Below are 24,417 nucleotides of genomic sequence, written 5' to 3'. Positions count from 1 at the left end.
AGTTTGTTTTCTTTGTCCATGCATCTGTGAGTCTGTTTCTGTTTTGTGAATAAGTTCATTTGTATCATATTTTAGATTTCACATATAAGTGATATATGATATTCGTCTTTCTCTTTTTAACTTGTTTCACTTAGTACGATAATCTCTAGGTCCATCCATGTTGCCGCAAATGGCATTATTTCATTCTTCTTTACCGCTGCGGAGTGTTCCATTGTATGTATGTACCACACCTTCTCTATCCATTCATCTGCCCATGGACATTTAGGGTGCTTCCATGTCCTGGCTATTGTAAATAGCGCTGCAGTGAACATTGGGGTGCATGTATCTTTTCGAACTATGGTTTTGTCCCGATATATGTAAAGGAGTGGGACTGCTGGATCATATGGTAGCTCTATTTTTAGTTTTTTAAGGAACCTCCATACTGTTTTCCATAGTGGCTATACCAAGTTACATTCCCACCGACAGCGTAGGAGGGCTCCCATCTCTCCACACCCTCTCCAGCGTGTATTATTTGTCGACTTTTCGATGATGGCCATTCTGACCGGTGTGAGGTGATACTTCACTGTAGTTTTGGTTTGCATTTCTCTAATAACTAGTGATGCGGAAAATCTTTTCCTGTTGTACCTGTTGGCCATCTGTATGTCTTCTTTGGAGAAATGTCTATTTAGATCTTCCGTTCATTTTTCGATTGGGTTTTTTTGTTGTTGTTGTTATTGAGTTGTATGAGCTGTTCGTATATTTTGGAAAGTAAGCCCTCGTCAGTCACATCATTTGCAAATATTTTCTCCCAGTCTGTATGTCGTCTTTTCATTTTGCTTATGGTTTCCGTTGCTGTGCAAAAGCTTGTAAGTTTGATTAGATCCCATTTATTTATTTCTGGTTTTGTTTCTACTGCCCTGGGAAACTGATCTCAGAAAACATTAATACAATTTATGCCAGAGAATGTTTTGCCTGTGTTCTAGGAGTTTTATGTTGTCGTATCTTATATTTAAGTCTTTAAGCCATTTTGAGTTTATTTTTGTGTATGGTGTGCTCTAATTTCATTGATTTACATTCAGTTGTCCAACTTTCCCAACACCACTTGCTGAAGGAACTGTCTTTTGTGCATTGTATATTCTTGCCTCCTTTGTCGTAGATTAATTGACCGTAGGTGAGTGGGTTTATTTCTTTTCCATTGATCCAATATGTCTGTTTTTGTGCCAATACCATGCTGTTTTGATTACTGTAACTTTGTAGTACTGCCAGAAGTCTGGGAGGGTTATGTCTCCAGCTTTGTTCTTTTCCCTCAGGACTGCTTTGGCAATTCTGGGCTCTTTATGGTTTCATATAATTTTTAGGATTTTTTTGTTCTAGCTCTGTGAAAAATACCATGGGTAATCAGATAGGAATCTCACTGAATCTGTGGATGGCTTTGGGTAGTACTGGCTGAATCACTCTTATTCCTCACTGGCCCCTGACCAGTAGACACAGCCCATCCTGCACAAACATGGCCTCTTAACCAGGCTCCCCAGGTGGGCTCCTGTGCTGATCTAAAGTGCAGACAGGTCAGGCTGCCAGGGAGAGAAAGGAGAGGGAGGCTGAGCCATGAGTGGGAAGGAAGCACTGGAGAGAGAGGGTGCATCCAGGGGGACAACCAGGCCGGGCCTCACCTTGGGGCTGGGTTGGGTTAGGGGACGCCTGTCCCAGGACACTGGCACCCGGTCAGAAGAGCTAGCTCGGCACCCTCTCAGGCTCCCGGTCAGAAACACAGGTGGGGTCTGGGACCTGCAGGTCTGGGCTCAGAGGAAGGCTCTGAGGCTGGGCTCCTCCTCCTGCCCTGCACCTGCCAGACGCTGGGGCGAGTCATGGGCGCAGTGTCGGCGCTGGACCCGGCTGCCCTGCAGAGCCCACACCTCCTTCCCTGCTTACATTAATCATGACAGAACAAACAATGGTGTTTTGAAAATGCATGTTTCTACGTGATTGGGTTTTTTTTATTTGGTTGGTTTAACATTTGAAATATAATTTCAACTTGAGTTTCCTCACCATGGGGTTAGGCTGAGGGCTGGGGAAATCATTGCCGGAGCGCCCATCATTAAGGGCGGGGGTCCCAGAGCACACGCACCGGGCCCCTGGGTGTCAGAGCTGGCAGGCTGGCATCGGGGCTGTGGCATCTCACGCTGAGTGGGGAGGGGGCGGGAGTGGCCACAGGGACCTGTCTCCACAGTCTCCCTCCCAGATCCCAGGCTCCTGAGGGTGCGGGAGGCTGGATGCCCACACAGCAGGGCAGGCGGCTACATCCCTGGCCACACCCGCACGCCCCTTCCCGCCGCTCTGGAGCTGTACGGGCACCAGCCTCCAGGGGGCATGGGTTCACCCACCTGCTGGCTTAGAGCGGCTCTGGGCGGGTCTGAGCGCCGGCATTCTCAGGTTCTAGAAACTCCTCACGACCCATGTACTGCGATTCAGAAGATGCAGGCTAGTGTGTGCCAACGGCTGCCGGCCCAGGTGTCACCTCTGGGAGGTGATGCACGAGATCAGGGCACTGCCGTGTGAGCGGGGACGGAGGGTGACATGTTCTCCGAGGCCGGTAGCCTGGCCCCAAGCCCCCTTGGGCAGCCAATGCTTCTGAGTCTCTGTCCCCTCGTGTGGAACAGGGACAGCCCACCTCAGAGCTTGCTGGGTGGACAGACGAGACACGCACGCAGAGAGCCTAGCACTCGGCCAGCCAGGTGCGCACCTGACAGCGGGTCCATCGCAGTAGGCGAGACCCACCCCCCGCCCTCCCTGCAGTTCCACCTGCCTTGGACACAGGCCAGAGACACGGGCAGCAATGCCACGCCTGCACTGTGGCCACCGCACCCGCTGCGAGTGTCGTGCTTCCCCGGCTCAGACCTCCCTGTGCTGGGTCCTCTGCCTGTGGAGCCTTCCTCCCCCGAGACGCTCCCCGGCCTTCAAGGCGCACCCCAGCGTCTGCTCCTCCCGTGAGTTTCGCAGGGCCTGCAGACAGCCCATCGCTTCCTTCTGCATCGTCCATCTGTCCACTGTCCACCCACCCAGGACCCACTGAGGGCCTGTTATGGGTCAGGCACGGCTCTGCCCTGCGTGCTGAGGACACAACTGGGAACAAATCGGACAGTTACTGCTCTTGTCGAGCGTCTGTATTCCAGTGGCGCAGACAGAAAGTAAACAGGTACGTGATACAGCAGCCACAAGACGAAGCCGGGGAGGCCCTGGACAGAGCAACGGCTCCTCTGGAAAGGACGGTCACGACGGGCCTGTGCACGAGGCGGCCTCTGAGCAGAGCCCTGGACGGGGCACTCAGGCACCAGGGCAGGGCGACGGCACATACAAGGGTCCTGAGGCAGCGCACTCGGCGAGTCCAGGAGGAGCCTGGCGGCCAGTGAGTCTTGAGCGGCGTGGACGGGAGCGTGTGGGAGGAGCTGAGGCTGCAGGAGATGCATGTGGCGGTGCCTGGTTTGCGGGCGTCCTGCCCGGCCCTCCCGAGACCAGCCTGGACTCCACGGGGTCCACTCGGCCCAGCCCCGAGAGCGAGCACAGGCTTCGCACTGTGTATAAAGAGATGACGCAGAGGGACTTCCTCTTTTCAGTCCCAGAGGCCGTGGCGGCCTCGGGCTGACCACCCCACCCCCCCGCTCCGTCCCGGCTCCTGCCCGCCTCACTGTCCTGGGGAGCTCGGTGGGGCCCCCAGCCCCAGGGTCTGCGTGTTTCAGCCCCTGCGGCCCTGCACCTGCCGTGGGGCTGGCCTTGGAGCCACCCTGCTTGGCCGCCACTAGCTGGGAGCTGGCTCGCTTTCCAAATGTGGGAAACCTCATCTGGGACAAAGGAGTCGTGCCACGTCGCAGGCCTTGCTGGGGAGCGAGCGAGTGAGCCCACAGCAGGCTTCTCAGTGGCAGGTGTCTGTGGGTGCCGCCTGCCAGCTCTGTCATTTACTGAACGTTTTTCTTTAAATCAACCATCTTTACCAACTTACATAGACTTAGCTTGAAAAGAAGCTTTATGTCACCACCGTAACGTGAAAACAAACACTCCTTGCTATAAACAGAGCAACTATGAAAATGAATTCAACAGAGACAAAGCAGGGGCACCGAGCCCTCGTCCACGTGTGGGGTGGGCTGAGCCCGAGGCCCGTCCGCTGGCAGGGGCGGGGACCAGAGCCAGACACCACGGCCACGCCAGCCCCGGCAGGTGCAGGACCAGGGGCTCCACCCTCCCCAGCCCACTGCGGGGGAAGGGTGGCGGGGCAGGAGTTAAGGCAGCCAGAGCCTGGCCAGCCTGGCCCGTCGCCAAGTGGGTGTCAGCAGAGGAGGGAGGAAGGAAGAGGGGCTGGGGAGCGGGTTCAAATCCAGTCACGGGTCCACAGAGCCCACCGGGAGCAACAAAGGTGAGGCCAGCCAGAGGCCATGCTGAGCCGTCCCGACCCTGGCCTCCGCGTGGCTGCTGCAGAGAGGGGACAGGCCAGACGTAGGGGCTGGAGCCCCAGGAAGGGCTCTGGAGGGTCAGACCACAGCAGGGGACCCGCTTTTCTCACTCGTCCAGTAGAGGATGAGCGGCAGGGGTTGCAGGGGCCGCACGGCTCAGCCCGGCGCACCTGAAGCTGTCACAGACACGCGCGAAATGACTCCCTAACTTGGGAAGCTGCCGTGGTCACTGGCAAGCAGACCCCGCTCTCCTAGAACAGGTCAGCGAAACTACGGTTCGTAGGCCGAACCCGCCGGCTGTTCTGTAAAGGACACATCACGGGCACACGGTCGCGATCCTCGGGTCCACGCCGCCCTCCGCTGCACGTGCGTGACCTGGGCAGAGCGGACTAGCTGCGACAGAGGCGACACGGCCTGCAAAGCCGAAAATACTCACAAGCTGGTCCCTCACACACAGAGTTCGTCAGCTCCGGCCTGGGACGCTCTCCTCGGGAGATCAGCCCCGCCCGCCCGCCCGCCCGCCCAAACCCTCCTCAGAGCTTCTTCCCTCAGCTGTAAACCTGTCCCGGACCCGTGCCGACCCTGGGGATTTTAAACATCTGTCTTTATCTGAGAATTTCGGACCCTGAAACCAAATCCCCTCCCCCAGCGTAAGGGGAAGCCCAGCCCCCAACACGGCCCTGGCCCTGGGGAAGCTGAGTGTGCGCCAGCCCCACTGCCCGGGGGACCAGTACCCGGTCCAGGCGCCTCACCCCCCGAACCCCGGGGCTCCGGTTCACAGGTGAGTTACCAGCCGCGCCTGGTCACCTCCCTTCTCCCCTGGGGCCCCGCTGGGTCCGCAGGACGGGGGTGCACGCCGAGGCTCAGCCCCACGGTCACTCTGCCGGGGGGGTGTCCGCCCGTCCTCGGTGGGTGCTCTGTGCGCCTCGCACCAAGGATCACAAGAGGGACCTTGTGGAAGAGAGAAGCCACCAGAGCCCAGACCAGGAGACCTGTCGCTGCTCCTCCCATGAGCGACGCCAGGACCACTTTCCATCCGCCAACCTGGGGCCCAAGGCCAAGGCTCCACGTGGCTGGGGGGACAGAGCCATCCCCGTGTCTCAGTGAAGCCGGAGGGGAGAGCCGTGACTGGGCGGGCCTGAGGGGCAGGGCTGGCCAGGGGAGCCCACTCCACCTCGGCGCCCACCCTGGACCTGGCATGCGTGCCTCCTGATCCCGGCTTGCGCGTGGGGCAGTGAGCGAGCGCGACAGCAAACAGGACACTCTCCCGCTGCAGAGCTGGCGGGTCCAGACCTCCATCAGGGGTCAGAGTCAGGGCACACTGCCCTAGGGGTGCAGCCCGCACGCAGCCCCCCCGGAGGCCCTCTGAGACCCTAGCTCCCCGAGGGGGCTCCCCACGGGCCCCGCATGGCGTCCTGCCCCCTGTACCACAGCTGTGCCCCCAAGACGGACAGCAGAGGCTGGCCCAGCCCCCCGCTCCACGGCGCCCGTGCCGTGCCCTGTCTCAGGACGCCTCCCCCACCCCAGCCCCACGCTCCCTTCGGTCTCCTTGGAAAGAAATGCTTTGATGTTATTTACAACAGCGGCGCATCGGAGGAGGGGCCAGCCAGGAAGAGGAGTCTCTTTACGACACAGGAGGAGCTGAGAGGCTGGAGAAGGCTGTCCCATGTCACCATCGTCACCTTGCCGAGAAGGCCGGTCCTCCTGGCAACCAGAGGCGGTTCGTACAGGCGCCCGGAGAGACACCTGCCACAAACTTTGACGTGAACTAATGAAGTTTGCACGCTCATCGGACCGGCTGCCCTGGAGACTCGGCACCCACACCGACCGCCACGCGAGGCCAGCGAAGGCTCCGTCTCACGGCAGCGCTCCTGCCTGCGTCTGGCCCGGCCCTCGGCCTCGGCTCGGAGGCAGAGGCCCAACCCCAGGGAAGCGCAGGGGGTCCTGCGCTGGGGGCTTGGTGGCTCCATGAGCTGGAATGGCGGCGCCCAGTGCCCTCTAGGGCCTCGGGACCGGGGTCCAGTCTCGCAGCGGACGGCGCCAGCCCCAGAGTCCTTACGGGCTGGCAGAGGCGCCTGTGAGCTGGTGCTGGTGGGCCCTCTCCAGGCTGATGGCCCCGAATCAGGTGTCCCTGTGACCAGGGAAGGATGACTGCCCTGGGCCTGGGGAAGGAGTTGGTCTGAGGGTCTCTTGAGCCAAGTTCTGGGTGAGGCGGGGGTGTGGGTGGGGACGAGGTGAGGCCTGGCGTCTGGAGGGAATGGGCGGGGCGATGGGCTGACGGGGGATGCAAGGGGGGGTGCAGGAACTGGCTGAGGGTCTGGTGCGTGTGAAGGATTCGGGCAAAGCCCCCTGGGGGTCATCTTCGAGGACGAGGAGGCAACCGGCTCTCTGGGGCGGGGCTAGGGGGCGCTCCTGGGTGGGGCCCCCTGCTGCTGAAAGGTTTCTAGTTTGAGGGGGTCGCTAAAGCCCAATGAGAGGCCCAGGCTCAGCAAACACCGGGCTGACCTTTGCTACCCCTCCGCCCACGGGGCGGTGGGTCTCCCCTTCAGGCTCCGATCTCTCCAGGCCTAGAGAATCAAGGCCACCAGCTTTACAGACGTGTACTGACTTGCATGACCATCGAATACACACTGACGAAACAAGGGAGATGCTGCATACAGTTACGGGCTGGACCGCATTCCTCCAAATTCATGTGTTGAGGGCCCCCCCAGCCAAGCGACTGTATCTGGAGACAGGGCCCTTAATGAGGTAACGAAGGTAAAACGAGGCCATCAGGGTGGGGCCCTGATCCAAGAGGACTGGCGTCCTTACGAGAAGAGGAAACACAGAGGGCTCTCTGCCCCCCACCCCCGCCGCCTCCCAGTGCGTGCACAGTGAATCCACGTGAGGACACACAGAGAAGGTGGCCATCTGCGAGCCTGGAATGACCCGTCGGCACCGGGCTTGGACGTCCAGGCTCCAGACCGCCGGTCTGTGGCGTGGTCTACGGCGGCCCAAACTGACCCACACAGCAGTGCCCATCACGTGGTCTTGCCTTGGAAAAGCCCACATCTTCCTCCTCCGCGGCCACGGCACTTCCGAGAAGGCGAGGGGCTGTGACCTCTGCCCGGGACCCGCGCGTGAGACCGACGGCGTTCCCTGCACTCCTGAGCCTGACAGATCTTCTACAGCTGCTTCCGTAACTAGGAAGCTGCACATACCCGTGAGCTTGTGTCTGGCTGACAGGTGAGTGGGGGCAGTGAGGAGGGCGACGTGGGCCCCAGGCCTGCTCAGGGCCCTTGGGGTCTGATAGCTCCTCAGGCTTGCTGGACGCCCTCCCCGTGCATACAACCCTCCCCGCCCCCACTAGGACCGTCTGGAAGAGGGTTTGCTGCTGCAACCGCAGGGCCAGGGCAAGGCTCACGGACTGCGTGCTCCGCTCACTACCTCCTCACATTCGCTTCTGAATGTCAAATCAAGCCCGTGACTCCCTTTCCTTAAAGACTCCCGAATGGGTTTGCACCGCTCTTGGGACAAAGGGCCAACGCTGCCGAAACTCCCAGGCCGTGGCCCTCACCCGCCTTCCCTTAGACCAGGCTCCTCTGCAACCCTGGGGTTCAGCCCCATGGCCTGGCTTCAGTCCTGAGGCTGCCCAGGCCTCCTGGACCACAGGGCCTTTGCACAAGATGATGGAATTGAAACCAGCTCTTCCACTGCACTGTGCTGCCTCACACTGCCAGGGGCCCAGGGACACAGGAAGGAAACGGTTCATTTTCCTGGGGAGACGCTGTCATGTAGTCCAACCCAGGTCAGCCTCCTCTCGACCGCCTCCAGTGAGCCCGAACGCAGCACTCCCTCTACGCCAAGTTGGCCGATTCTTTTTTTTTTTTTTTTTGATAAATTTATTTATCTTTGGCTGCGTTGGGTCTTCATTGCTGCATGCGGGCTTTCTCTAGTTGCGGCGAGCGGGGACTACTCTTTGTTGCGGTGCACGGGCTTCTCATTGAGGTCGCTTCTCTTGTTGCGGAGCACGGACTCTAGGCGCACAGGCTTCAGTAGTTGTGGCATGCAGGCTCAGTAGTTGTGGCTCGCGGGTTCTAGAGCGCAGGCTCAGTAGTTGTGGCGCACGGGTTTAGTTGTTCCGTGGCATGTGGGATCTTCCTGGACCAGGGCTGGAACCCGTGTCTCCTGCATTGGCAGGTGGATTCTTAACCACTGCGCCACCAGGGAAGCCCGTCGGCCAGTTCTTTATCCGTCTTTGTCAACTTTCATCCCGACGTTGCCAGCCTCTCCTTGCCCTGTGCTGAGGGCCGTGCCCTGGGACCCCCACAGCTCCCAAACCTAACTCCAGGCCCCCCCACAAGCCCACCCCCATCCACAGAAGGGCCCGGCAAACACGGGCAGCGGCAGCTCTGCTGGGGGGCCCTCCGGATAAGGCCGAGCCCTGGCTCTCACCCTCCTCCCAGGAGGCAGGTGTGTCCGGGCAGATGGGCCGTGGCCAGAGCACACTGTGTGCCCCTCCTGAGACACTGCAACGCCTGCCCAGCCAGATCCGCGAGGCTCGCAAGTCAGCACGCGTTCTGAGCAACGCACTTGAAATTCAGTGGAGCCAAGACAGGCAAGTTCAAATTACAGCGTCTACTTGGAGCTCATTGTCACAGCAGGAGCCTGGAGGCCCCACAAGTCGGCTCCTTCAGACAGGAGCCCGTGAACGGTCCCGACCGCCTGGCAGGGGAGAAAGCCAAGGAGAAAGGACAGCATCTGCCCGGCCGGCCCCCCGGCGCAAGCTCTCAGCCCCCCACTTCCTGGCGGGGCCGGCTCGCCATCCTCTCTGAGCCAGGCCCTGGCTGACCGCACAGCGGCACTGGCCGGCGGCGCGGAGACCAGAGCTGGGCCGCTGCAAGGCCCTGCGCCCTCCTACCAGGCCTGTCGAAGGGGACACGGTTCCTAAGCAGCCCGTGACGGGCCCCAGGTCGGAGCAGAGGTTTGGTCCATGAACCACGCCGCGTGGGCAGCGGGAAAACCACATCAAGACCAGCGGGCTATCGGCCCTCCTCCCAGGGAGCCCCAGGGCTTTCTGAGCCTGGGGGCCGCCATCCAGCTCCTCAGCGGCCGGGGGCCTGGAGGCTGACTGCGCCTGCTCACTGCAGCCCAGGAGGGGACGGCACCCAGGCCGGCCCCCGGGCTGAGCTGGGTGGGAAGGGCCCCTGCACGACCGGGGTCACAGTCAGGTCGGGTCTACGCGCGGATGACAAGGCAGCGGCCGAGGGCCCCGACGGCCAGCGCTTCCGCTTCGAAGACAAAAGAAGACGAAGCAAACCCCGCTTTCCCTGTCCCTCAGCCAACTCGGAACAGACACTCCAACTCGAGCTCCTGGACGCTCGGCGTGGAGTGACCGGGGCCACGGCCCTCCCAGGAGGTCTGCCTCCTCGTCCACAAGGTGACGGGGAGACCAGGTAGTCTGGGCACCTGGAGGCCTGATTGTTCTCTGAACACGGAGGTGAACCACGGAGGGTGGGGAAGCTGGGCGAGACCGCACCCCAGGCCTGACGCGGGCAGGGCTACAGCCAAACACCCGCCACCTCCCGCCCAGGAGCTGGCCCGGGGCCGCTGGCCACCGGCACTGCAAGCCTGGCCCCTCACGGGCACCTCCGGGGAGACCAGGGCCCTCGGCCGAGGCGCTGCTGGGATTTAAGCCCAGGGTTGGCTTGACTCTGCTGGCCGTCTCCACCCTGGGGTGGGGCTGGTGGGCCGGGGGGAGAGCTGAGGGACACGGCTCTGCTCAGCGAGCAGACCTGCCAGCAGCCGCTGGGCACGGGAGGGCCACCTGTCCCGCTCGCCTGCCTGCTGGCTGGAGCCCACCCGCCCCCAGACCCAAGCCTCTGCCTCGGCGCCCACCAGGGGCAGCGTGGGGCTGGGAGCCCAGCCAACACCCAGCCCCGGGCGGCCCGGAAGTCACCCACACCTGCATCTCACCTGCCTGCGCCTTGGCCCCATCACAGGTGAACCGTATTCAGTTACAAGATGCCACCAGATCCTAGAGCACCCCAGGGAGTGGCCCGGGGGTCGGAGTGGCCAGGGCCAGGCCCCCCGCCGGCTTGGGGTCCAACAGGTCTGAGCCGCTGGGGCCGAAGTCCTTGTGGGGACACCGGTGCCTGCGGAGCCAGCCTTCTCCCACCTCCTTCCCGGGGTCATCTCGGCGCTCGTGCACAGATGGTGGGTGGGGGGGGTCACTGCATCAGTCACTGCTCCCGGTGCCTGACCTCCGTCAAACCACGCACTCCACGCCCGGGTCTTGGGACAGACGGCAGAACGGAGAGGGGGAAGGACCTCCCTGCCCAGCCTCAGCAAGGTGGGGTCCCGGCTTCGGACCAGCCCCTCTCCCGATACGAAGGCCCCAGCCTGTGGATGAAGTCTCCAGGAAGCCACCTGCCAGGGAACCAGCCCCAGGGGACTGTCCCTGCGCCAGCTCCACGAGGGGCTGCCTGCCACCTGCTCGCCGCCCGGACCCGGCTGGTCGGCCCGCTCAGCCACTGAGAGGCCGGGGCCACGGTGCCCCATCACAGGCCCTCTGCTCTCAGCTCGCCCCGGTGAGCCGCTGTCCCAACTCTCTGCCGTGCAGCATAACGCCAGCCTCCAAGTCCCAGCCTGCGGCTGTGAGCACTGGGCGGAGGCCAGGTGTCCCTGGACAAGGAGGAGCCCCAGTGACGCGCGGCCGCGACGGTGTCCAGAGGCCTGGCGTGGGGGGCGGGGTCCAGGTCAGCACCTGCCGAGGGGAGCCCGGGGGCCGTGAGGCGTCCCTGCTCCTCTGAGCCCCTGCGACCTCCCACCTCTAGGCAAGAGCTGTCGCCACGGCAGCTCTGAGGCGCCCCTCCCACTGACCTGCTCCGGCCCCAGCCCTGCGCCGGGCACCTGGGCCAGGCCGCGTGGTCGCCAGTCCCACGGCTCCAGCTTCTGCCTGGTCCGTTCTCCCGCCCTGCCCCCGGGGACCGGGCGACCCTCTCCAGGGAGGCACGGGTCAGGGCCGAAGACACCTGGGAGGCCCGTCGCCTCCGCCGCCCCCCAGTTTCCCTTCCTCCTGATATCACCTCCATGGGGCTGCCCCTCTCGGCCCTCCCGCCCTGTCCCGGGAGCTCAGGAGGCTGGTGGCCCGTGTCCAGCAGGCAGGACGCTGAGGGCCCGGCTTTGTCCCAGTGCCTGGTGCCAGGGCAGGGCCCACGGGGTGCGGGGCCCTGTAAGCCAGGATGGCGGAAGGGGTCTGCTCCCTGCGTGGTGAGGGCAGGCCCGCAAACACGCACTCCGCTCCTTCCCAACTGCTTCAAAAGGAAGGGGCAGGCGGCTGGAGGCTCACGCCCACGTCCAGAGGCAGCAGAGGTGGCCTGTGTCCACTTGCCCCCGGCAAGACCCGCCTGAATAAGGGGAGGCGGGGACGCTCAAGGGAGCCTGCACACCTGGCCCCTTCCAGGGCGGGCAGCAGGGCCACGGGGGGCCTCAGCCTGAGCCTCTGTCCCCTGACAACTGGATGACTTTGGGACGGAGCCGGCTCTGCCCATCCTCAGGGCCCAGCAAGCAGGGATGTGCTGGAGGATGTTCAGGGGCAGGGCCTCGGGTCTGTGTGGGCCCCAGTCCCCTCCGCCTCAGGCCAGCACCTCGCGGGGCCCCGGGGGGCAGGCAAAGATCCCAGACGGCGGGATCAGGATCCCTGCCGGTCTGGCCGTGAGGGGAAAGCTCTGGGTGCGAGATGGGTGGGGCTGACACATGGCCTGGCGGCTGCCCGGCTCCTGGGGGGTTGGGACCCTCCCAGCCGCCTCCCTACCACCTGTACTTCGCAGCCTTGGAAAGCCGCTTGGGGACTCCACCCCTCGGCGCTCCCCCAAACCTGCATTTTGATTTCTCAGAAGCAGGTGCCCGTGGGGCCCCCCAGGAGGTGCACTGACCCGGGCACAACCGGACAGAGGCAGATGGGGAAGGTGCACGTGTCTGAGCGCCGGGTCCCCTACACACACGTCCACACGCCCTGGCGGCACACGGACGAAGCCACGTGAAGGTGCCACAGCTCCGTGGCTCTGGCCCAGAGTCCAGCGCCGTCCCACGACCTGACGGGACGTTCTCACAGCCATGCCCCAAAAGTCATCTCCATGCGGCAGACACTGACCACTGCCAGTCCTGGGCCACACCAGATGCGGAGGGGGCTGAGGGCCAGGCCCTGAGGCGGCCGCACGGAGGAGCAGACGCACCGCCCAGGATGGCCCACGGCAGAATGTGGCGAGGGGCCACCGGGGCAGCTCTCCGGCCTCATGCTCACCCTGCGCCCTGCTCCTGGGCCCTCGTGAACCACCGCCCAATCCCCTCGTGAACCTGCCGCCCAATCCGGACCCGGGGCCAGGCCCCGAACTAGACCAGCTCCCTGGCAGGTGTTGGGAGTGGCCTGGCCCCGAGGATGGGCTCTCATCGGGGCCAGGCTGGGAGGACGAAGGGACCCAGGGCGGCTTCTGCTTCTCCGGGAGGCCGCGCCCAAGCTGGGCTGTAAGGGTCGGAGGGAAGGGGCACTGAGTGGAGAAGCAGCGTGTCCGGGGCGGGAACGCCCAGGCGGCGGGCCGCATCCAGCTCCCGGCCTGCTTCTGCACCGCCTGCGAGCTAAGAACGAGCTTGCGTGTTTAAGTGGCCGGAAAAGTTTCTAAAGCTGTTTGTAGCAGCTATACCCGTAAGTGCTAACAACACGCAAAAACACCTGGAAGCGACCAAGGTGTCCTTCAGCAGGCGAGGCACAGATGGACTGCGGTCCACGCAGAAACACCTGGAAGCGACCAAGGTGCCCTTCAGCAGGCGAGGCACAGATGGACTGCGGTCCACGCAGAAACACCTGGAAGCGACCAAGGTGCCCTTCAGCAGGCGAGGCACAGATGGACTGCGGTCCACGCGGAAACACCTGGAAGCGACCAAGGTGTCCTTCAGCAGGCGAGGCACAGATGAACTGCGGTCCACGCGGAAACACCTGGAAGCGACCAAGGTGTCCTTCAGCAGGCGAGGTACAGATGAGCTGCGGTCCACGCGGAAACACCTGGAAGCGACCAAGGTGTCCTTCAGCAGGCGAGGCACAGATGAACTGCGGTCCACGCGGAAACACCTGGAAGCGACCAAGGTGTCCTTCAGCAGGCGAGGCACAGATGAACTGCGGTCCACGCAGAAACACCTGGAAGCGACCAAGGTGTCCTTCAGCAGGCGAGGCACAGATGAACTGCGGTCCACGCAGACACACCTGGAAGCGACCAAGGTGTCCTTCAGCAGGCGAGGTACAGATGAACTGCGGTCCACGCAGACAGTGGAAGATTACTCAGCGAAAACGAAGTCAGTCATCGAGTCAAGAGAAGACCCTGGAGGCGCCTCAAGTGCGAATCACTAAGTAAGGAAGCCGGGCTGAGCAGGCCACAGACTGTGTGCCTCCACGTTCTGGAAAAGGCAAAACCACGGAGACAGCGAGCGACCACGGAGCTGGGGTGTTCAGGGCGTGCAAGTGTTCCGTGGGACGCTGACAGTCGCATTTGTCAAAAGCCACAGAACCGTACGACACGTGAGGTGAACCACGGACTCTACGGCCATAACACACGAGCACTGGTTCATTACTTCTAACAAAGGCACGCCCCCTCGTGGAGGGCCCAGGGACCCAGCTCCTCTCCCCGCCTCCCCTCCACACGGGCGGGTGCACGCACACGGGGCAGGGGTCACCTCCCGCCCAGGTCCCTGGGCCCCGGTCCCGTCGGTGTCCCAGAGAGCAGGGCCCCGCCTGCGCCTCTCTGGACTCACGGCCCTGACTCTGGGTGACGGTGCCCACGGGAAGGAGCTCCAGCCTTGGGGACCTCCTGACTCAGTGCCACGTCTGCGCCGGTTACGGCTCTGGGCAGTGAGCGGAGAAAGTGCCCGTCCCTGAACACCAGCGGTCGGCAGGGCCCGGACAGTGGCTCAGAGCCGCAGGTCAGCGTAAGGCACAGCAGGGCCCCAGGGGCACCGGCGCCCTCACACGAGCCAGACCTCGCCGGGGCCACGACCCACAGGACCAGCCCCGTGGGGAAGGCATGTGCCCATTCCCCGACGGGGACACCGAAGCCCGGCCTCCGTGCCCGCAGCCCTCACTGCGGCGGGAGCCGAGCCAGGCTCGGGCCTCGGGAGACTGGGGCGAGTAAATCTAGGACTGGCGAGGAGCCGGGTGGGGGCCCGGCCACACCGTGCATTCATAGCGTTACGGGTCTCTGTGTGCCCCCGCAGGAGGATGTCACTGCATCCCCGGTTTATAGATTTGGAAGCTCCGGCTCAGCAGTTAAGACAGGCACAGTGGCCACGCCGGCCACGAGCTCGGTGTGACACGTTCTAGAATCTGTGTCCGGCATCTTGCCTGTCGCCCGAGTCCAATCCTGCAAGGCCCTGGGTTAGGCCGGGCCCCGACGAAGGCCAGGCAGGGAGGAGAGGGGCGGCCGGCAAACCCGACTGCCCGCCGGGCACCGCAGGCTCAGAGCTGTGCCCTGTGGCCGTTCTTACGGTCAGTCTCCTCCTTCTGGCCATGGGGCGCTCTCCGTCCCCGGGGCTTTAGAGGGGAGGGGAGGAAAATTCCTGTGAACCACAGCAGACAGGACGGCAGGGAGGAGAAGCAAGGCCGTGAACACGGCCTGCCCACACGTGGAGCTTCTGGGAGCTCCCAACCACCTGCTCAGCTCAACAGGCGTCCTGGCTGCCAGCGCACGCGGGACAATCCTTCCAGGAACGCTCTGAAGGCTCCAGCCCCACTCCTCGGGGGAGCAGGTAGGAAGGGGGCCGGGCCCTGCGGGAAGAAGCTGGAGCTGAGCTCCTGCCTTCCCTTGAATGGAACGGCACCGGCAGGCAGCTCCCACCCACGCGGCAGCAGGGGCCGGGCCGCAGCTCTCCGAGCAGAGCCCGGGGGCTGAGCCCAAGCCCTCCATCACCCCGGCACACACCTGAGGGCCCTCACCTGCAACAACGCAGCTATTTCTAACTCTGCCTTCAACCCTCCTCCTGCCTGAAAAATCACCTTTGGGAAAATAAAGTCAACCGCCGTGACCTGAGATCCTTCCCCAGCCCGGTCCACGGCCGCGGGAACCTGTGCGCCAGCCTCAGGTGGCAGAGCTGGGAGGCAGCGCGGGGCCGGCCTCTGCTCCCGCCAGCTCACCCAAGACCCTTCCACGGAGGCTCGGCTCTCCAGGGAAGCCCTTCCGAGCCCCGGGGCCAGGGTGGGAAGGGCCCTGAGTCCCCCAGAGTCCAGTGAGCTGGCCAAGGGGGTCACAGCTGCCGCAGGCCGAGGCGGCTCAGCGCACCTCCCCTCCCCCGCGGGCCGCGGGCACCCTGCACGGCGCCGCCGGTCTGCGCTGTGGACCTTCTCTCCGGCTGCTCCCCGTCCTCAGCTCACACTCTGCACCTGCCCTGAGCCGGCGGGCAGGCAGCAGCCGTGGGCAGGGCGCTTCCCGTCTGGGACTCAGTGCCCTCGGGGACCAGCAAGTAGAGATGCCAGTGATCTGCTGAGAGTTCCCGCCAGCAGGGACCCCCCAGCCTGACGGCCCTTGGCCGCGGGAGTGGCACAGGTCTGGCAGCTCTTCTCCCTCGGCCTGTCCGCCGCCGTCCGGCTGCACGCCTGGCAGCACCAGGGGCACCTCCCTGGCCCGATCCTGACTTTCACCCCGTTACTCAGCCCTCCCGCGGGCACTGCTGACGCTGGAGCCCCCGCCCTGCTGCCCCCAAGGGACGGGGCCAACGCCGAGGAGGAGGGCCGTGAGGGGCCTGGGGGCGGACGCTTCCTGCGGGGGTCCGGGCTGCGGTGCCAAGCTCGGGGAGGCTGGCCGCCCGTCGGGGGGACGTCGGCGTCCTGTGCGCACGGCTGTGTGCAGCGCCTCCTACCTTGAAGATGAGGCAGTCGGTCTTGTGCTCGGCGTACATGGAGGTCAGCCGGTACTGGTTCTCTGTGGTGATGTCCACCTGGTAGCCCGTCAGTGTGTAGCACACCTTCCGGAACTCCTGGATCTTGGTCTGGAAGACCTCCTTCAGCCTCTGGTTCTTCAGCTCCGCGCTCTCCACCTGCTTCTTCAGCTCTGAGGGGGACGAGAGAGGCAGTCAGCTCCCCAGCCAGTGTCGGAAGGACAGATGCAGAAGGGCAGAGGGCACCGGCTGAGGGGCGAGGAAGCCGCAGGCGGCTCCTGACGGGGAGGACGAGCCGGGAAGCAGCCCGGGCTCACCCCTCTCCTCCAGGCAGGGGCACAGATGGGGACCCTCATCCGAGACTGCAGCCCTGGGTCTGCCCGCACCAACCAGACGAGCCGACAAACGCTTCCCCGTATGCAGCCGAAGCCCTGCCAGGGCTGGGTGTCCAAGCCAGCTGAGAGGCGGCGGGGCGGGGGGCTGAGAGAGCAGAGGTCATCTGAGATGTGGTCCCCACTGCCCGCCCAGAGCCCAGACCGCTGGGAGAAGACAGGCTCCCTGGGTGGTGGGGTCTGCGAGGGCACCCCTGGGCCCGCCATCCTTTACGCCCCAGCCCTGTTCTAACTGGGTGGCTCAGGACAGAGACCCTCAGGCCCGTTTGCTGCCCCTGCCAGGTGTACAGCCGCGCGGGGAGAAACCAGCTGTGTGAAGCCATCGGGAAGGCACGTAGCAATTCCCACAAATCCTCCACCCAAGGTGCCTTCCCAGTAATTAAACCCTGATTCATTCCCCCGTGAATTAGCGAGGCGGCTCCACTCAGCGCACACGAGTTGCCTCCGAGGCCAGGTGCTTCCTGGTGGTCCCATCTGGAGCCGCCCAGGGGGTGTGGAAAAGCCCAGGCCTCGAGCCGTCAGCCTGGTTTGAGTCCTGCCCTTCCCGCCCTGTGGTGGGGACAACCGTCCTCCCTCCTCACGCTGACCCGCAGGACCCAGCGTGTCTAGTGCTGGTTTAAGACGAGCAGATGCAGTCAGGGTCACCTGCAGGGAGCCTGCGTTCCAGGAAAGAGAGACCCCCCCGCCCCGTTCTAGACAATCAAGCTGGACGCCACAGGGCCGGAGGCTGAGGATTGGGGCGGGGGGCTGTTCGGCTACCCGACAGGCCCCAACACGCTCTGCTGCCGCCACGTGGCTGCGAGGCGGGTGCAGGGTCTCTCCCGCCTCACAAGCATGGACACAAGCGACTGGCGGCTTGGCCGCCGATCCACGGCGGAGGTAGGGCTGTCTGCCCCCAGGACCAAACTCCCGACAACATTACCACCCTAACCTCTCACACACTCTGTAACGTGCCAGGGTTTTGCACACACATCCCAGGTCCTGTCTCCACAGCCTGCAGCTCTGTGGGCAGCCTGGTATCGGCCGCCCCCCAGCTCTGATGCTAGCACTGCGCCCTGCAGCCTCTTCACGGCACCTGTGTTTCTGGCTGGCCGGCTGCCTGCCGCCTGCCCTGCCCGGACTGCCCCCATCCATCACCTGGCCCAGCGGCCCTGCGGACACTCTCGTTCCGGAGCTGAGGGCCTCTCCGTTGGGGACGTGGGAGTGGAGCCTTTGATCGATCGAGTAATCAGACTATGAGATCAAAAGGGTAACGGGCAGCTCTGACCCCACGTTCTTCCCTTGTCTCTCAGCCAGACCACCCAGGATGGACGCGTCAGCAGGAGGAAAAACTCACTGACCGAGCGCGTGCGGTGACGTGTCCCCGTGTCAGACGGCGCTGCCTTGAGTACCTCTCAGGGGCCCAATGGGAAAAATTAAAGTTTGGTCATAAATGCAGCCCGATCTTGGAGAAGGGAGCGTCCCCTCTGCCCTCAGGCATAAAAGGCCGTCTGTTCCGCAGCTCACAGACTCCTACGGGGCCTCCCCGCTCGGGGGAGACGCGCCCCCTGCCGCGCTCGGGGACCATGCCCTGCGCATCTGCCGCGTGCCGGCACAGCGTGGCCCTCACAGCCCACGAGGCGGGGCCAGAATGTGGGGCTTGCGGGGGGCTTCCTCCAGGTCACAGGGGCTGCCAGAGGCCGAGGGCATCTGGCCCCGGTGGCCTGGTCCACGTGGGGCAGGAGGGGTGCTGCTTCCAGCAAAGCCCGCCCAGAGGCAAGTCCAGGGAAGGGACCACGAGCGCCACTCTGACTTGGGGCACAGTCAGCGTCTTGCCCTCCTGCGATCCTCGTAGCTCAGTCGCTTACATACATGTGAATGAGTGACTCACAAAATGGTTTGGATTAAATAAGAAAAGACAGGACTTCATCCTTGGAAGCGGCATTGCTCTGATTCAGCCTCTCCCAGAGCGAGCTGAGGCTTCCCCTGGTGGGACGGGGGCCTGCGCGGGGCACCCCCAAGACGCTCCTCTGCGGTCCCAGAGGCCAGAGGCTCCGGAGCCTGCAGTGACCCCAATCTGCGCGCACCGGCAGGCACAGTCACAACTGTCACATCGAGGGCTGGCGGCCAGCCTTGGACCTGACCTGGCAGGGCCACACGCGGGCAGACGGAGCCGGCGCCGCAGACCAGTGGCTGCCAGGGCTCCGCTGAGCTCCAGGGCCACCCACCCCAGACCTCACCGCCGTGTGCACGTCCCAGCCCGCTCGGCTGTGCCGGGGACGGGGTCACCAGACACTCGGGCCCAACGGCCTCACGCCTGGGCCCAGCCAGGGGCCCCTCCTCTCCTCTCCCCTGCCCTCCCCGCCAGCCCAGGGAGCCGGTCTGCACTGAGATGTTCCTGAGGCCCCCGTGACCGGCCCAGTCTCGGCCGGGCCCTGCCTTGCCTCTCCTGCCCTTTGAATCTTGTCCTCCAGCCCGCTGGCTGTCTCTCCTCTGAGCCGAACCTCCTCCCCCCCCCACCCCTGCCCACAGGCCCCTCTCCCTCCCAGGCCCCTCTCGGGGCTCTCTGCAAGTCCCTGGGGAGGGAGGAGGGAGGTGGTGGAGGCGGGGACAGATCGGAGGTCAAGGGGCAGTGCCGTCCGCTCTCTGGCCCAGGCCCCTGGCCTCCTCCAGCCGCGTCCGAGAGGCCCTGGCATGGCTCTGACCCCCACGCCGCCTCGTCATCAACCCCAACCCTCCTGGAATTGCAGGAGGCAGCTGTGAAAGCGCAAAACGAAACTGCACTCCGTTACGCAAGAGAAAGCGCCTCACCCGAAAGCAGAGCTGCCAGGAGGAAGACGCGCTCACGGGCTCGCGGCCCCGGAGATCCAGGTCCCGGCCCCGAATCTGGAGACGGGTTACCCGAGGGCTTGGGCACAGCCAGCGAGCGGCAGGCAGCCGGCCACGCCAGGCCTCTGCAGAGCCCGGCTGTGCCTCTGTTTTACTGGAAGTGCGCCTGCCTGTCAGCCGTCCAACTTCCTTCTTACGAGTTTGCAGGCCGAGGGCGGGGCGCGGAGGCGGCAGCGGCGAGAAGGCCTCTGCTCTCGCTCTCAGGCCCCGGGGGCGGCCCAGCCCCGGCAGCAGCTCCCCCTGCGCTCGGTCAGACTCCGGCTCGCCGGCCCACACTCCATCAGAGGGGATCGAAGCCAACAGCCAGCACTGCCCACTACACCCGCTTTGTCCCGGGAGGGGCTGAGATGCACACGCAGACAAGACGGCCGCAGAGATGCTCTGGAAGGTGGGCGAGGCTCTCAGGGGCAGGCCCAGCGGTCCTCTCATCCGAGTCCTCCCTTGCCAGGGGGCCTGAGCCGTGCCCACGGGGCGGCCTGTGCCAGTCTGGCCAGCCCATCCTGCTCCTGTGCCCCGTGGACAGACAGACCTCCAGCAGCACCGCCTGCTCCAAGCGCCTCCGTTCTGGGACCCCTCAAGGCCGTGGCTCCCTGCTGGCGGGCTGGCCTGACCCACGTCCGAGTCCAGAGGTTTCTGACAGTACAGCAAGTACCGCCCCCCGCCCTCCCGCCGCTGCAGCAGGCCCGGCCCCCCGTGGGGAAGGCAGCTGGCGTGGGAGAGCGCAGAGCTGGGATGGGAACCCGGGGTCGCCAGACTCCAGGCCCGAGGCCTCCTGCCGCGGCCACCGAGCTCTGAGGGGCCTCGGCCCAGGCCAGCCACTCTGTTCTCGGGGCTCACACTCCGCCCTCTGCCCAGGATCCAGGGCCAGCCTGTCCTGCGTGAGGCCCAAGTCATCTGGACAGGACTCTGAGCTCCTAAGGGAAGCTGTGGCCTAACAGCCCCACCGTGGCCCCTGGCCTCTGCCCCTCCACGTCCACCCGCACTGGCTGCTGCACCCCAAAGGCGCCGCCCTGCTCTCGCCTCAGGGCCTCGGCGGGCGCCTGGGTGGCCTCTCCCACCTGGGCCCTAACCCCCATCCATCGCCCCTGGAGGGGTGTGGCCTCCCACCTTGTTCCCAGTGGGCCCCACCCTGGCGGTCATCGTAGCACAGCAGAGCATTTTAAGACACGCTTGGCTCGACGTCCGCCTCCTCCCGCAGCTACGAGCTCGGCAGGGAGGACCAGGTCCTCTGGCCATGACCGTGTCCCCAGGCATCTCAAGGAGCCTGCGGTGTGGAAGGCGCCGCTTCTCCACAAACTCTCCACCCCACCCCAGAAGACGACCCTGAGGGAGTTTAAGCACGAGCAAGCCCCTGCCCCCGACACACACGTGTTTATCCACGAGCACGTGTCCCTCCTCCTCTCCCTCCTGCAAAGACCATGAGAGGGAGGGGGGCCAGCGGTGCACAAGGGGGGACACGCGTTCCGAGGATGAGAAGCGGACGGGGACGCAGGCAGACGGGTCAGTGGCCCTGGGGGGCGCCGTAGCACAGCAGTGGGAGCGGCCGAGGAACCGGGGGTCTGAGGGTCTGTGCGAGGGGTCACCCCCGGCTCCTCCTGCCCCAGGGCAGGTCCCCCCAACCCCCGGCAGGGAGGAGACCCGAGTCCAACCCCACGCACACAGGTCCTTTTCAGACGCTCGCTTCCTGAGAAGCCAACCTGCAAGACACTGCCCGGAGCCACCTGCGGCCGCCCTCCTACACCCCACTGACCCACACCCCCGCCCTGCCCTCAGTCGTCACGGCTGGGCTGGCCCAGAGGGAGTGACCTCGCCGGGTATCTCTCTGCGCCTGGCGGGGGTGGAGGAATAGGGAGGTCTGGCGGCTGAGCTCCCTGCCGAGCACCCCCGCCTGCCCCGCAGCTGGGCGGCGGCCCTTCTGGGAAGGGGGTTGGAGCCGCACCTCTGTGTCCCGCGGATGAGCCCCTGAGAGTGGTCTGCGTCCTCCACAGAAACAGACCAGGGGTCACCAGACGCAGCGGGAAGCTCCTAATGTAAACAATCAAAGAGCCTGGACAAACAGAACATTAGGAACCTGGTCGGAAGAGAGAAGAGCCGCCCCACGCTGGGGTCGGGATCACGCGGGCGTCCGCGGAGGGGCTCAGAGACAGAGCAGAAGACGCCTCCCAGAGACAAACACAGAAACAGAGGTGGAAGACAGCGAAGAAGAGAAGAAACGAGATTCTGGGAGCTCCAACATCCAACTAATAGGGGTCTTACATGAAGAGATTACAGAAGGCGGGACAGAGAAAACATCAAGGAAACGACACAAGAGCCTCCAGAGGCCAAGGCCGCGTCTCCCCGGGCTCAAGAGACAGAGCGTGACGATGGCTCAGAGCACGCCAACGAGCCCTAACCCAGGACGAGAACGCAAGCCTACAGCTGATGGGCGGCCCGCTGCGTTCTGAGCACCAGGAAGCGAGTGGCTCGGCCGGGGGTTCCAGAGGCATCAGACACGTCAAGGGGAGAACCAGGACCGAGAGAATGAGGTGGACAGCAAGTCGTGGACAGAACGACAAAACGACACCTGCCCCGGATGGGAGATGTGGCCCATGGAACGAGACGCCACCCGTTCCAGCCGTAAGAAACACATACAAGGTCAGAGGATCCCAAGTGCTGAACAGTGATTTAACCAAAGGCGAGACAGCCACACAGGGTGCAGTGAGGCAGGGACACGCGTGTGTGCGCGTCCACGTGTATGGCCGTGCACGCTCACGTGCACAGGAGAGCTAGCGCCTCGCCCACCTGAGGACCCGAGAGTCACGTGCACACAGCGTTCAGACACAGGGTATGAGGCCTGGGGGAGCAGGCGGGGCCGCGTCTGCCCCACTCCAAGTCCACAGTCAGCACCTGGCTTTTTACTACCATGAAAAGGACCTTCCCAGCCCCTCGGTGGCCAGGGAGGGAAGGCCACCGCAGTGTCAGCTTCCTCGCGACCCAGGTCAGCAGCAAGGCGGAAGGCAGGTGTCCTCCCTCCGCCCCTCCCGCCCACGCCTGTTCTCGCCGCGGCTGACCACGGTCACGACAAAGCCACGTGGTGACCACAGGGGCTCCAAAAGGGCTTTCGTCCCTGCGATGAGTGACGAAAGCCCAAGGCAGCCTGGGGGCCCCACCGTCACCAAGTGGCTGCTGCTGAGACTGGACCCCCCCCCCCCCGGATGCGTCCATAAATGGACCCCCAGTGGTGGGCAGATGCCACAGCGGGGGAGCTGGACCAGTCCAGGCCACGGGCACAGGGAACTGAGCCTTGTGCGGGCTGAGGACCAGGCCCTGCGCGCTGCCCGTCTAGGCTGGGCTCTTGCAGTGATGCTGTGTAGGAGGCTGGAAATCAGGGGCTATAGGAGCTTCTGAAGTTGTCTTCTGGGGACTCGGGACAGAGTCATTTATCTTTCTGAAAAGTGAATAAAAAACACTTAGGCAATGCTGAGATTTTCAGGTCCTTTTAAAGAAAACGATAAAAGGACGAACGCATCCCCGTTAGGAAGAGCAGCCCTGAGCCCAGGCTGAGCCGGCGGCTGCTTCTCAACGTGGCGCACGCGGGTCCGCTCCCAGGACACCAGCCTGAGGACAAGAGGAAGGACTCTGGGACCGGCCGGCGGGAAGGCTGTGGGGCGGGCCAGGGCGCCTGGCGGGGGGCGTGCTGTCCGCTCGTCCAAGAGCCAGGACCACCAGCTCCCGGCTCTGCTCCAGGCCATGAAGGCGGTCGGGGTGCCTCTGACACCCCGCCCTCCGCTCTCCGGGCACCCTGGCTCCTGTGTTCACGCACACCCCGTCTCCGCAGCCTGAAGGGGTCTTCGGTGCACGGCAGGGGCAGCCGCGGTGGGAGTGATGGCAGCCCATCTCCCGGACGCTCACCAAGCCCGTTCTCCGCGGCCCCCGTTTCCTCAGCACGTCCACGAGGAAGCTGGATGAGTGACTGCTGCCGTGATGGGACACCGAGGCTGGCCCGCCCCTGGGACCAGTGCTTCCTGCTGCCTCTGCTGGACCTTGGCGCCGAGGCCACGGCCCTGCTGCTCTCCTGGGACCCTGGCAGCCAACAGCACATCAACAACCTCGCCAAAGGTGAGCCAGCTGGTGACTCTGGGCCCATGGGCCTCGGGTCTTCCTGAGGTCAACGCTGGGTCCCCAACTGGAGACTGGCTGTGGGAATACTGAGAAGGCAGGGGTGCGGCCAGGTTCCTGGGTGAGCTCTGGGCCCTGGAGGATGGTGGGTGTGGGACCAGGTCCCGAGCTGGGCCTCAAGCTGCTGGCGCTGGCGCTGAGGGGGAAAGAGCGGCGACCACGGGCACGCAGGCGGAGCCGAGCCAGGGGCTGGACAGCGAGGCCGCGCGGGACCCCACAGCTGCTGGACGTGGGGTGCTGGGGTGGGAGAAGGCTGCGAGGGGGGGGCGGGCAAAACGTGTCCCCACGTAGCAGCGGGGTGCTTGGGAGTCAGTCCCTGCAGGCAAACAGAGGCCAGGGAGGGGCCCTGCCCCAGGAGGGGAGCACCCCCACTAGTGTCGGGGCGACGCAGACCCCTCTCACGGAGCCCAGGCTGACCTGGATAAAGAGGCGCTGTGCTGAGCCACGCGGCCCGTCCACTGGTGCTGCCTCGGGCGCCCTTGGCCACTCGCTTCCCCGGGGAGGAGCCGGCCCCCCGGCAGGCCCCTCGGGAGGCAGCCCCGGCCTCCCAGCAGGCAGTAACCAGTGCTGGTTCTGCTGAGGCCCAGAGCGGGGCCACGCTGCCGGGGCCGAATTATCCACGCCTGGTAACCTCTAAACTATTTCAATTCTACATTTTTAAGTACTTAACAATTAGGCAT

At 64.3% G+C, this 24,417-nt stretch overlaps 1 protein-coding gene across 5 annotated transcripts in view; it reads right to left on the bottom strand.

Moving 5' to 3' along the window:
• Positions 1-24,417, bottom strand: part of MAD1L1 (mitotic arrest deficient 1 like 1) — a 315,793-nt gene that overhangs the window by 18,897 nt on the left and 272,479 nt on the right. For all 5 annotated transcript variants that reach the window (XM_060032547.1, XM_060032548.1, XM_060032550.1 and 2 more), the window contains one exon: positions 16,302-16,492. In XM_060032547.1, the coding sequence (XP_059888530.1) occupies positions 16,302-16,492 (191 nt within the window). The remainder of the gene's footprint in view (positions 1-16,301; positions 16,493-24,417) is intronic.

Source organism: Delphinus delphis, chromosome 15 (assembly GCF_949987515.2).
Source record: "Delphinus delphis chromosome 15, mDelDel1.2, whole genome shotgun sequence".
NCBI classification, from domain to species: Eukaryota; Metazoa; Chordata; class Mammalia; order Artiodactyla; family Delphinidae; genus Delphinus; species Delphinus delphis.
The sequence above is the reverse complement of the archived record's forward strand: the minus strand, read 5'-3'. Positions and strand labels throughout refer to the sequence as shown.